This window comes from Asterias amurensis, chromosome 1 (assembly GCF_032118995.1).
Source record: "Asterias amurensis chromosome 1, ASM3211899v1".
In the NCBI taxonomy this organism is placed as follows: Eukaryota; Metazoa; Echinodermata; class Asteroidea; order Forcipulatida; family Asteriidae; genus Asterias; species Asterias amurensis.
The window spans coordinates 4612595-4626907 of record NC_092648.1 but is presented as its reverse complement, the minus strand read 5'-3'; the positions used below and the strand labels follow the sequence as shown (position 1 = coordinate 4626907).

Sequence of the window (14313 nt, the reverse complement as noted above, 5' to 3'; positions counted from 1 at the left end):
GTTTGTGTACGGGTCCATCCAGCTGCCAGCTGATCAAAACAAAGTTGATGGAACTGCGCCCTCTGCCGTTCACGTAATAATAGTCTTGTGTGTGTGGTGATCATGTTCATGGAAAAATGGCGAGTCGTCGCATTGAAGTGTTGTGTGGACATCTAGGCACTCAAAAGGAACTCAAATGCACCCCGTCCCCGGTCGTATCCTTTTTTGATTAATCTCTTTTGTTCGTAAGATGACTAAAACACTGTAGTAGGTACTCTTTGCATGCTTAAAACTAAGTTGTTTTCACGGTTTGTCTAGCTCACTCAGCTGCTTTCTGAATCTGTGTTTACCATGTTTACATACAAAGTTAGCTAACTAACTAAACTAGACATGACTAGGTAGCTAGTAGTAGTAGACTTTAAACAGTCTAGTATTTAGTAAACACATATTGACTGGCAACGAGGTAACTAGTATCGTTATTCCCTCGAGGAACTTTGAGTGACCAGGCAGAAGAGCGACCTCTTTAGGATATAGGCCCCTCTTCTTAGTTCTGGTCACTCACATCACACTCACAGTCACAGGCCCGAGGGAGAACAGACGTACACTAGCTACCAAATTATGCCAGTCAATATGTGTTTTATAACACAGCTCGGTTTTAAATGTCAAATAAGAACAGGAAAAGGAGTTTTGTATTGTAGTTGTTGTTCACGGTTCAAGTCAAGAGAGGGCGCTGTTACCACAGGCACTATTTGCAAAGACTAGTGCCCGCTCTGGTACTATTCCCGCAAAACCCACGCGCGCGATCACTAGCCTATATTAGCTCATCCCGCGTGACCGTGTTTCAGCCAACCAGAATACAGAACAAGCAAGAGGTGTGTTATAATCTTGCTTAGAAAATAGAGCATGGAGATAGAAAAGTATAAGATTAAAGTACTGTATAAGTGTAAGTGTAGTGTCAGTCAGTACATATTTACACTTGTCATGCCCGTGTTGCGGTAGTGAGTGTAGTGTTTATTATAGTGTGAGCTTGGTGCTCCATGGTGTGAGCATTTTTCATGGAGGTTTCTTCGTGGTGCTAGGTTAGGTACACACATTCTAACCGAGAACATCTATATAAACAAAAGAGGACACAGTCAATAGAATAGGGTGCACGGTTCAGGTCCACAGATGGAAAACGTGTTCAAAACCAAAAGGGAGCTGTTGCAAAAAAGTTATAAAAAAGATTCATAAAATACCTCAGACAGTTTTGCTATTGCTATTGGTGGAGAGCGCGTCACATGGGGTTGTTTAAACGGTTGATAATTACCAGCTGGAGCTGTTTATAACCAATTGTTTTGGGATACTTTTAGATGCATTGTAGGCCTACTAAAAGTACTGTGCGCACGAATGCATTTAATCCGAAATCTGTCTCAGTCATAAAAATGCAACACACGTACAGAGCTCAATGACTTCAGCGCGGGCCTTTATCGCACAGCCAGGACCCTGCCGGATTTAAACGGCAGTTTAAGAACTCGTCGCTATCCTTTTATTCCCTTAGTATAACTAAAAGAGGGACAAACAATCGTTGTATTTGTAGGTCCTCTAGCCAGAGACACCCCCACACATCCACCTGATCATTCTCACCTCTGCTTGTTTCCTTGCCTGTGTTATTATTAATGTGACATTCCAAAAGAGGATTCTTTTGATAGACCTTAACAATAGACAACTGACAGATCAGAAATGATACCAGTGCAGGCTCAGCTCAGCCATCATCAGGCAGCAGCTCGACCAACCCCCAGTATGTTTTACCCAACACTCTGCTAAGCCCCGAACAAGTGGCTTCATTTGAGAAAGATGGCTTCTTGGTGGTGCGCAATCTTGTATCCCATAACCTAATTGACCAATGCAGGTATTATTTAAATTGTTCCAAGTTTGAAAATGGAAATTTAGTATCACTTTGTACAATTCATACATCAGGCGTGCAACTTTCAGCTGATCAGCTGGTTTCCCTTGTTGTTGTTGAAGAAATTGCACAAAGATTATTGGGCTTTTAACCATTTCCTTTTTTGTTGTCACCATAACAAAGTTGTTTGTCTGATAAAAAGGGAAATCTACACAACAGGCATGATATTCTTCCTACTGTGTGCCTCAACATTCATTCATTCAGTCAATGCGGAGCATCGGATGGTGGCCCTCCAAACATGCTGGTCTCCCATTGCTGTACGTAGCTCCTCCCTTCTCAGGCCAGAGACCCGACACAAGGTGTCCACATACATGTAGGTGGTTTGTGGTCTGCCACGGGAACAGTGTCCCTGAGTAGGGGCCCAAAGCACCAGCCTGCTCACTGCCAGCTCAGTATGTCTGAGACAGTGACCTGCTAATCTCAGCCTTCTTGCCCTAATCTTGGTGTTATCAGAAGAAGCCTCAAGATGAGGGCTATGCATAACTGACTTGGGCATTCATTCATTCAGTCAATGCGGAGCATCGGATGATGGCCCTCCAAACACGCTGGTCTCCCATTGCTGTACGCAGCTCCTCCCGTCGCAGGCGAGGAGAGTCCCGGCACAAGGTGTCCACAGGTGGTTTGTAGTCTGCCACGGGAACAGTGTCCCTCAGTCGGGCCATTGACACCAGCAAGCTCAGCATGTCCTTACCATGTACACTCATTCTTTTTGTTTAATCTTAGGCAGCGTTTTGCAGACATATGCAATGGTACGGTGGACTCGAGAGGTATGGTGGTAATGCGTGATGTAGCCATCGCCAAGTCAGAGTTTAAAGAAGGGGAACAAGCTGTTACCAAGCTTCAGGAATACCAGGATGATCCTGTGCTGTTTCAATATTGCAGCACACCAGAGGTATGTTATTCAGTAAGGCTAGGAGACAGTGCGACTAGTTTCAAAGTCGCGACTGTTAATTTTGATTACTGTTTGTTCAACTACTTGGTCAATCGGGCCGCCACGTTTACTACACAAATAGTTGGTGTGATTCATGGCTACTAGGCAGTTAATAGTTGAGTGGCTATTGACTGGCACACCTGAACAAAGATATTGACAAAATAGAGAGACCACCAACATGGGGCAAGATACATCGAGACCAGTTGGTAGAGTGATGGCAGGTTAATCCGGAGGTCGACTGTTCAAATACCGCTCTCTAGTAAATTGTTCTTGACTTAAACTGTGTCCGTTCACTCTTCGCATGTGACTGTTTGGGATACCTTAATAAAGCCAGTGAATACCTTTTTTGTTCTCTCAGATTATAAAGTACGTCGAGTGTTTTACTGGGCCTAACATCAAAGCAATGCACACCATGCTGATAAACAAGCCCCCAGATGCAGGTAAGTTAAATCAAATTCTAATTCTTAGAAAAAGATTCATATAAATACATTGTCCCAACTATCATAAAAAGCTCAGATTAATTTGTTAAAATTTGTTTTAAAATGCCCAAACCAAGTCATGGAGATGTTTGTGCCCCATGCAATAAGACAAATGATTGTGGTTCCTTTGGAGAATTATTAAATTTAAATTAACCTCTCAGTTCCAGGGCCCAATTTTATAGCACCATTTAATGTGTAATTGTTTAGAAGTGCTGTGGCACAATATGCTGCCGATCAGACCAGGAACACTGGGGCGTACCCCTTCTCTTTCTGATAAGTGCATTGAGTTCTTTTATGCATGAAACATAACACACACAGAACTTACAGCGTTCGTTTTGTCGTCCAAAGGCGAATCAAAAATAGTTAAGTGTCTTGCTTAAGAACACAAGGGTTATGACCTGGATTGAACCCACACTCTGCGAGGCCCAATTTTATGGCTCTGCTTATCTTCTGATTCTGCGCTTTCAAACACCATTCTCCGCTTACTTGCAAGCGCCAAATTTTTGCGTTAGCTGTGTAAGTGTAGAATGCCTAGTAGCCGTGGAGTACCTGTGAAATAAGCTTGATGTTCATGTGAGTGCAGAATTCCCTGCTTCCTCAAGCGCCATTTCTTTGCTTACAGTAAGCAGAGCCATGAAGTTAGGACCAGATCAGATGTTAAGTTTTTCCTGTTTAGTTTTCCACCATTTATTTTTTCCTGTTTTTTTATTGGTCTTAACTTCTTAGGATCCAAATCGTCTCGTCACCCCATGCACCAGGATCTTCATTACTTCCCCTTCAGACCAGCTGATCGTATCGTCTGTTCATGGACAGCTATGGAGAAGGTGAACCGCTCCAATGGCTGCTTAGTTGTGCTACCCGGTACCCATAAGACTGAGCTACTCCAGCATGAATATCCAAAATGGCAGGTTAGTGTAGAACCCAATGCATAGAGCTGTTTAAGCTTAGCAACCTGGGATTTCATGGAGGCTACGAATGCCATGCCCTTTGTTGCCCTGGTCTTGGCCTTGGTGCCCCTTCAAAAGTTTCCCATGCAGTGCCCTAAGCAAAATGAAAACGGCCTTGCCCTCTCACAAATAAAATTCCAGGCCTGACATTGTGCTTACCAGAATAGCCAAACTGCATTAAGGTCTATTGTGAATCACCCAGGTAAACATAGGGTGCGTTCGTTTAGCTTCCCTGGGTCGACCCCGGTGTGTGGCGGTTTTTTATCCCAGGACGAGCGTGGGTAATTATCTGCACACGTTCGTCCTGGAAAAAGAAAACGCCACACACCGGGGTCGACCCGGGGAAGGTAATCGAACGCACCCATAGTGCTGCTTGAGCACAAGCTCTGCACAAAACAATGTTGTTGACTAGAAGGTTGGCTCGTCCCCAGCGCCTTGCTTTAACCAAAGGCGCTGGGATGGGCAAACGTGCGCAGTTACATCATGCATCACACTCAACACTGCGCCATATTTCTATGCACTGTACGCATGATGTACTTCCTGAACAAGAATCTGTGATTAGTGATTAGCCCATCCCAGCGGTCCTGGATAGACTGGCCGCTGGGGCCGAGCGAAACTAGAAGGTTACCAGACAAAATAAGGTTGATTCATTGTTTCAAATTATCCATTAACAGCAATGTTTACATCATTTCTGCCTGGCTTTGTGTTCTGTGCTATTTGCATAGAGCTACTAAAACACTTGGCACTATCTCTTGCCCCATACACATTATGAAAGGTTTTCAAGAAGGTTAAAGGTCATTTTTCTATCTGATATACCATCAGAGTCAACTCAATGTTCAACAGCAACTCATTGTTGCCTAAATTTTGATTTCCGAAATAAAAATTCAACACGATAAGAATTTACACAAAGTCCCTGTCAAAAAATAGAGTTGCTTTTTTTTTGTAAGTAAGTTGTATTGTATGTTGATTAAAAAACCAGAGAATTGTGAATTATTTACTCTTCAAAATGAATCTTTGGTCATTCCAAGTATCTGCAGCTGAACTGTGGAATGGCATACCAGAGTCTGTTAAGAAAGCAGTCACGGTTGGGCAATTCAAAAATCGCCTTAAAACTCATCTATTCACATTTATCTTAACTTGTTCTTCTGTTTGTTTTTCTTTTCCTGTTGTTTTTGTCGTTTCCTATCCAGCGCATAGGGACTTAAGCAGTGATATGCGCTATACAAATGCGGTGTATTATTATAATTACTATAATTATTATTTGCATTCGTTCTCCCCAGGGTGGTGTGAATAAGATGTATCATGGTATCCGTGACTATAACCCTGACCATCCCCGTGTGCATCTTGTGATGGAGAAGGGAGACACTGTATTCTTTCATCCACTCCTGATCCATGGCTCTGGCATGAACCGCACTGAAGGATTCAGAAAGGTATAACATTTCCCCCAAACTTTAGTGGAAGTATTCTTGGTTTTATTTCCCCTACGTACATGTATACTTAGTCTTACCTTGTTTTGTGTATTTGGCCTAGCAGTTAAGCTCTGGTGTTCTGTTATCAGCAGAGTGTGACTTTGAGTCCCAGTCATGACACCTGTGTCCTAAAAGCAAGACATTTAACCATGATGCTTTGTCCTTTCGGATGGGACGTTAAGCTTCTTATGGCTTGATATTTCAAAGGACCGCAGCCCAGCGTCCAATGCTTTTAGTGTAGTATCAGTTAACTCAAGATCGAACAAGTCTGGTGGTTTTGTGTTTTACAATTGAATAATAATGCATCACGGTGGAACAACTTTAAGAAACAAAGATGTTCTCATGTTGAATTTGAGTCTGTTGAGTCTACAAATGTTTGCGAAATGTTCGTCGCAAGTTTGTGACGTTAAAATACGCATTGCATTCGCTTCTCAGAAACCAGATTTTAATCATGAATTTTCTTAAAACTGAGGGCAGGCCTGTATGCTTCGTTTTTGAAAGGGCAATGTGTAAATTGCACATAGCGCGTGGGCACTAACGTTTTGATTGGCAAAATGAGGGAACATCGCGCTGTTTTGTACGCGGCTAGTGGTTGCGTGAAGCAGACGCGATTGCGCGTCTGCTTAGTGCATAACTCTATGGTGTTTGCCAACCAACAGGGTCAGTGCGCATGCGTGAATGTAATTAGCATGTTTCATGGGAAGGGTCCATTGCCTTCAGTGCCTCCAGGAAGTAGTATCAGGCCTGTGAGGGCTCTGTAGACCTGCCTTAATGTCTATACCTTGAAGACAGCCAAGCACCCAAATTGACTGCTGGATTTATAAGAAATGACTGAATCATATTTCCTTTTGCAATTCTCAGGCAATTTCTTGCCATTATGCGGCAGCGGAGTGCCACTATATAGATGTCCAAGGAACCGTCCAGCAAAACATCGCCGACGAGGTCTTCCAAATTGTCAAGAGGAAGTATGGTGACAGCATAGATCTCCAATACATGGTAAGTCTTTAATTGAGTTTAAACTAACTGTTTAAGTTAGGCTTCAACAGGCGAAAACTTAACGTAACATTTCTGTAGGTTTATGACAAGATAATTTTCTGAAACAAAGACGCTCCAGATTTGCTCTGAATGACTGCAACAGTCGATCTTTCAGTCGTTCAACTTTTCATGTACTTAATTCAGAATCTTGTTCGGCACATCTTTGGGGCACCTTTCTGAAACGGGGATAAAGAATATTAACTTTGGTTTAACCCACAATCACTGATGTGTGTATAAAGCAATGTCAGTACTTTCCTGAGCTCTAGAAAAAACCAATAGGCATTTTACTTGAGTGAGAATCAAATCCAAGACCTTTGCAATTATAGTGAATGTAAGGCCGTGTCCGAAACGACGACTTCGGCTACAGCTACGGCTAGATCAGCGCGTCTATCAGTGTTGAAGAATGGCAGACGCGCGCGATCTAGCCGTAGCTGTAGCCGAAGTCGCCGTTTCGGACATGGCCTAATTCTAAATATCTCCTTGATTGTTGTAGAAAATCTCCCTGATTGCATGATACTAATATTGGCACCTCTGCCAAACAATAGTGCATCCCTACAAATAGAACTGATCAATAACAATTGTTTTGTTTGTATGACTTTTTTAGGATGTTTGGAAGTTCAAAGGTCGTCTCGTTCATGGACATGATGTTAATCTGTAATGGCTCCATTCAAGATGATTGATATTAAAGGGTCACGCTACATTTTGATTTGCACTTTAGGTTTTAAAGGCACTGGACACTATTGGTAATCACTCAAAATAGTTGTTGGCATAAAAACATACTGGGTAACAAGCAATGGACAGCTGTTAAATAGAATAAAACATTTTTTAGAAACGGCTCCCTCTGAAGTAACATAGTTTTGGAGAAAGAGGTAATTTCTCCCTCAAATAATAAAATACTTCAGGTACAAAGCCTTTTCATGGCATCTGAAAGCATAGAAATTTATGCAACAAGGGTGTTTTTTCTCTCACTATTCTCTACTTGCAAATTTGATGGCCAATTGAGCCCAAATTTTTAACAACTTGCTATTTGACAATGTCAAGGAAACTGGATACAAATGCCGGTCCAATTATGAGCCACATTGGTTTTCGACAATTACCAAAGGTGTCCAGTACCTTTAGCAAGAAGTAATTATTTGCTGATAATAATAAATCTTAAAGGGACACACCGGCTCATCGTTTACGCAATTTAGGGGTGTAGAATCATAAATAATGTTTTTACAGATGGTTGCTGTAAAAAAAAATCATCAAAATGTCACGTATTTAGCGAAAAATGGAAAAAGAAAAAAAAGCGGCCATATAACAAGCTTCCGTTACACAGACTCTTTGAATGTGAATCTTACGTTAGATTTTTCACCATTATTTAAATTTTGTAGCGATAATTTGAATACTTGATCTTTTTCGTCAATTATTTGTAAATAGTTTTGTAAAAAAAATATTTAAATTTGGTTAAGTAAGTTACTTTTAGACGGCTGAAAGTAAAACTAGCCCCGAAGGTCACGTGATTGTTTGTACCACTTTTTGGTTAGAACAATCACGCAGCCTGCGTTTTTGTCTTAAAATGCTCAAAAACGGCTAAATTTGATGATTTTTTTTAAGGACTGTTCTTCTTCATTCCTGGAAGACCATTGAAGTCATATCTTAGTCTATTTTGTAGCCCAAATAGCCCAATTCGGCCGGTGTGTCCCTTTAACAATTGTATAATATTAATTCAGTGGTATTCTTAAAGGAAATTTATTTCTTATTGTATGAAAATAATGTATAAATTTGTATTTTATGATTGCATGTATGAGCAGTATTGAATGACTGATTTGCGAATCCTTGCACCTATCCTGCTAGTCATTGAAATAGAACTCTAGCCTTATAGTCTTGGTGCAAGACGTTTTTAGTAATTATTTGAGTAAACAAAGTAAACATTTTGAATTGCCTTACAAATGTTTTGCAAAGTCTCGAGATCCTTTTAGATAAAGTGTCTGTCATTAGAAAAGCATTCAAACGTAGGAATTAGTGCTTGTTGGTAAAATTATTTACAAAATAGCAAAAATCTTATAATGACTCCATAACAGGGTGCATTTTCGCATTCGTTGAATTAGCCATTGGTTACTTATTTGCAAGTGACTTAAAAAGTTATCAGTTCACATTGCGAAAACGCACCCTTGATACTCAAAAACGCTGAAAGTAAGACAGTCATAACTATAATGTATAATTGCTGCGAACACTTTTCCCTGCATAGCGTGGCAAAATGCTACACAATGTCATCAGTTGCAACTCAAAATCATCATTTGCTACTAAGCATTCAGTGAATACACAAAAAGGGCAGTCTAAATATTTTGAAATGTAAATTTTGTTAAGACAAAATTGTTCCCTGTATTGTACTGTAAGCAGGGACTAATTTGGGGTACTTTAATTCTTTGGCACATTTCATGGAGTCAATGCATGATTATACACCAAGAATGTATTACTTAAATATATGTAATAATTACACCAGTAATAAAGAACATTATTTCAGTTTTACCCTAACACTGTGTCTTTCTTTTCTCTTTATGTCCCTTGCAACCTTTCGTAGTTTGGTGCCTATATTAAAGCAGTTATTGTGATTATTTTTAAGATCAGCTGCCTAAAAATTGCACTAAAATTTTAAATAAATGCATTGAAAATATAAATGCAGTGATAATAAGAATAAATGCAGTGCAACAAATTATTATTATATAAATGGAGTGAATATAATTAAACATGAATGCATTGGAAATATAAATAACTACATTGGGGGAAAAAAATGCATTGGAATTATAAATAAAGGCGTTGGAAACATAATTAAATGCATTGGAAATGCAAATAAATGAATTGAAATTGTAAATAACTGCATAAAATAAAAATGGCACTAGTGGGCTTTCGGGTAGGATTGTAACTTTGGACATTATTGATAAAAACAGTCAACCAAAATTATGACGATTTTATGAGAACGCCCCCTTTTCTGCCCCCTGTTAATTATGCAAATTAGTTTCTGGAAGCTGCATGCGCTTGCGTAGCTCGATCACACGTGACGTAAAGCACCGCCATTTTTAAAGAGAAATAGATGGCAGTCAACATGTCTCTGTGCATCTTGTCCAACGAATTCAAGATTTTACCGAGTTCCATGGACACAGCTACCACAAAAGTGTGACGGTGAGTTACTGATATGTTTGTGAAGACGATGATTTGGGTTTGAATGGATTTTCACACAAAGAATGGAAAGAAACTTGGAGACATTTTCGTTACTGGCCACGACCGGCCGACATCGCCCGCCCTCGTGGTCACCCAGGTCCCAGGCACAGTGCCAGTGGTGGGTATACACGTTCAAATAAACGGCGGATAGTTCGCATCGAGACGACACTAGCTGGGAGAATAATTCGCGTTTTGTCTTCACCTTTTAAAGTGTCAAGAACAGAATGAGTCTACATTTTGTGTCTTCTTCATGTGTTAGTAAAATTTATTTAATTTCTAGTTAATTCAATTTCAATAGTCAAATAAATGAGATTGAGATAATTCTCGAAAGTGAAAAGTTATGGCATGGATTATGATACGGAAATCTACATGTATTGGAAAATTTAAACAAACCTGGAACACCAATTCTTTTTGGGGAGAGTTCTTAGAATTTTAATACCAGACTGCCACTTTTCATTCCCTATGTCTGATTGAAATTTTCTTCCAAACAAGTAGTTGTGATAACGTAACCCTCCTGCCGACGGCGGAGCGGGAGGGTTACGTTATCGCAACTACCAAACAAGTTTACTCAATTCAGCAATTGGCCTACTTCTACTAGAAACTATAAGGCTCCCCTGTGAGCCTTATTCTTTTTATAGGGGTCTCATATGCGGCAGAAAAACAACAGTGAGTACCGAGCAGAATATTTTTTGACAATGTTTTTTTAATTTCACTAAACAAAAAGGAAATACAAGCATATGAATGTATATTGAGTAGGGTGGGGAAAGCTTTAGGTGTACAGTACACAGGAAGGATAACTTTCCGTATGGCGCCACCACCTTTTCACTCATTTTTACAAAAAGGGATATATCAATCAGGTAAATTAGATACTATATTATTTTATTTCAAATGAAAAAGTGGTGGCGCCATACGGAAACTTTTCCCACAGGAAACTTCAGTTCTGGCTGGCTAACGGTCGTAAAGTTTTCACCCATCAACGCTGACTTTAAAAACGTATAGCGTTAAAAAGGCCCTAAATATGAGACCCCTATAAGGCTGACAGGGGAGCCTTAAAGTTTCTAGAAGTACAATTGGCCAAGGTTGGATTGCTTATTATAATAAAAGGAAAAGTTTCCGTATGGCGCCACCACTTTTTCATTCGATATGAAATAATAAAGTATCTAGTTTACCTCAATGAGATATCCTTTTTTGTAAAAATTAGTGAAAACGTGGTGGCGCCATACGGAATGTTTATCCCAATAAAAATAGTTGTTCCCAAAACAGAATTCTGAATAGAGTGGAAATGGCACCAAATTCCAACAAAACACCCACAGTGGATACTTGCTAAAACTACTAGGCGCTCAAAGGGGTATAATATTTTGGGCCTCCTAAATGCTACTCGTTGCAAGTTTTCTGAGATCGCCTGTATTGCGCCCTCTTTACTTAACGCTAAATTGAAATTAAAAATAATAAAACCACACATCCCTTTCACAAAATGTTTTCATTTGTTTATTTTTAGGCAAGCTACAAAATAATGTCATTGTTGGATGAAGTCTACCATATATCCATGCTACCCATTATCAAGGTAAGGTTCAAGGATGACTTTCTCAACAGGTAAATTGCACTATCTGTATTTCACGATAACAACTAGTTTTGAGATGCATCAAGAGATGAAAAACAACATTTGTTTTCAGTTTGACTTAAAGGAGCCATACAGAATTTTTTTTTGCTAACAAAACACTTGCGGGCAGTGTAAGAACTTTTTTTGATCCACATACGGACAAACCTGTAGAAGTGTGAGATCGATCGGCCATCTGTCAAGAAAATAGTGAAAAACTGATTTAACATTTTGCATGACACCCTATTTAGAACAAAATTAATAAAATAATCACTGAGTGATAAAATCCAACAGGAAATTTGTTTTATTTATTTCTCACCAAATATGACATTTCAAACAGATATTTCAAGGGATGGTTTTCTACTATGTTTTATGTAAATATGTGATCTTAGACGAGTGTTTGTCTTACCAATTCTGTAATGTTCCTAAAAGTTTTGGTAAAACAAATTAAACCTTTTTTAGTACAAAAAGATTCACAAGAATATTAGACAAAGAGTGGAAGTGTCACCGATCCCCATCCAACAAACCACTCCAAATGAGGTCAAACGAGAAAACAGCAGAAACATGGGTCATCTTTTTTGTTAAAATGCATTAGTAAAAACAAGTGTTTTTAGTTAAACCTGTAATGGCACACTCTTTATGGTCAAGGCATTATCAAATATAATTGCGGAAAATGAAGAGAAAAAAACCCATCCATTTCACAATTGTTTTTGTTTCTTTTCATTTAGGGCTAGCTGCAGACATGCTATTGTCAGATGAAGTCTACCTCTCCAAAAGTAGATGCTTGATTACATGCTGCCCAGTGTCAGATAAGACATTGTATCTCCAGCAACAGGTATGTAGCACCAGTTTCAACATGTGGGTTAAAGGGAAAGTACACTATTGGTAATTGTCAAAGACCTACTTGATGTATCTCAACATATGCATAAAATAACAAACCTGTGAAAATTTGAGCTCAATTGGTCATCAGAGTTGGGAGAAAATGATGACAGAAAAAACACCCTTGTTGGACGAATTTGTGTGCTTTCAGTAGGAATAAAAGACTTCTAGCTAGAAGTCTTTTAATATTTTAGTGAGAAACTACCTCCTTTTCAAAAACTACATTACTTCAGAGGGAGTCGTTTCCCACAATGTTTTATACTATCAACAGCTCTCCAATGCTAGTTACCAAGTCAGTTTTTAAGTTAATATTTGTTTTGAGTAATTACCAAACGTGTACCTTCCCTTTAAACAACTAATACCCAAAATGTTCCTTACAACTTGACAACAAAAGCCATTGAAAGAAAGTTTTTTTAATTTTTTTTTAAGTTTTACTTTTATGCAATTCGCCAGACACACAAAGCCTGAAGGCCACTTCAAGGTGTGGGCTACAATTTTTGTTCATCCAGGGGCCGTTGCCACCTTCTCCAAGGGCTGAAACAGGGTTACCCTCTTTACAGTCCATACAGATGTAGGCTTGGGTATCATCAATCCGAAGCCTGGCTGGTAAAAAGCACTACCTTCCCAACTTTATGTAGCAAGTGTCACGACCGGGATTCGAACCCACACTCTGCTGATCGAACACCAGAGCTTGAATCCGGTGCTCTTAACTGCTAGGCCACGACACGCCACGTGTTGAAAAGTCTTGTGTGTCAACAGCCATTAGGTTTAAGTCAGTGGACACTATTGGTAATTACTCAAAATAATTATTGGCATAAAACCTTTCTTAGTGACGATTAATGGAGGGAGTTTAATGGTATAAAACATTGTGCGAAACGGCTCCCTCTGAAGTGCCATAGTTTTCGAGAAAGAAGTAATTTTCCACGATTTGATTTCGAGACCTCAGACTTAGAACTTGAGGTCTCGAAATCAACCATCTAAACGCACACAACTTTGTGTGACAAGGGTTATTTTTCTTTCATTATTATCTCGCAACTTCAATGACCAATTGAGCTCAAATTTTCACAGGTTTGTTATTTTATGCACATGTTGAGATACACCAACTGTGAAGGCTAGTCTTTGACAATGACCAATAGTGTCCACTGCCTTTAAGAGTTGGCCTACCCTATCACAACATAAGGCTAGAGAACTCAGTTGGCACTGGCATAGTTTTCAGTACCTTACGGGTATCGGAGCTGCCCACTTTTTGCGGTTCTGCAGAAAGTTCTCTCTAAGTAAATCAATCTGTCCATAAAGAACATTTGAAAATCTTTATCTTTGATTGTAATTTTATCTCCATGCTTGTTGTAAAACATCTCCCTGATTGCAAGGTGCAAATGTTGGCAGCTCTGATTGAAGTTTTGTTGTCACACAAATTAGCATTTATGACAAATCATTGAAGGCCAAAGTTGACTCATTACTTCAAAAACTCTGTCCAAGGTCTTTAAGAGCACATCATAGCTAATGTACAACTTGAGAAACAACACAACACCCCTGTCACAAGATATTGCTTTTAATGTGTTTGTATTTAGAATAGCAACAAACAAGCCATTGTCAGATGAAGCCGACCTCTCAAAAAGTAGATGCATGTGGGTATGCTGCCAAGTGTCAAAGTACAACGATGTCATCCCCAGCATCAGATAAGAACAAGTTTCAATGTAAGAGTAACTGTAAATATAAATATGAATACTCTGCTCGCATTTCTCCTGAAGACGAGCAGAGTATACTGTTCGAAACGTCAAGACCGGTGTTTTTTCTTCCATTATAATCTCGCAAACTTTTTAACGGTTTGTTGCTTTGTGCTTATGTTGAGAT

General features: G+C 39.5%; 1 protein-coding gene and 1 long non-coding RNA gene across 2 annotated transcripts; both read left to right on the top strand.

Annotated features, from left to right (window-relative positions):
• Positions 1–55: 55 nt before the first annotated feature.
• Positions 56–9299, top strand: LOC139943286 (phytanoyl-CoA dioxygenase, peroxisomal-like). The gene is made up of 8 exons (XM_071940116.1): positions 56–194; positions 1692–1867; positions 2645–2813; positions 3211–3292; positions 4058–4239; positions 5559–5708; positions 6609–6743; positions 7387–9299. Exons 1-8 carry the CDS (start codon positions 117–119, stop codon positions 7438–7440), a joined length of 1026 nt encoding a protein of 341 aa, XP_071796217.1. The 5' UTR covers positions 56–116; the 3' UTR covers positions 7441–9299.
• Positions 9300–9838: 539 nt separating this feature from the next.
• On the top strand, positions 9839–14154 carry LOC139943314 (uncharacterized). The gene is made up of 4 exons (XR_011786799.1): positions 9839–9944; positions 11482–11547; positions 12309–12415; positions 14031–14154. It is a non-coding gene; the product is annotated as an uncharacterized lncRNA (long non-coding RNA).
• The last annotated feature ends 159 nt before the right edge of the window (positions 14155–14313 follow it).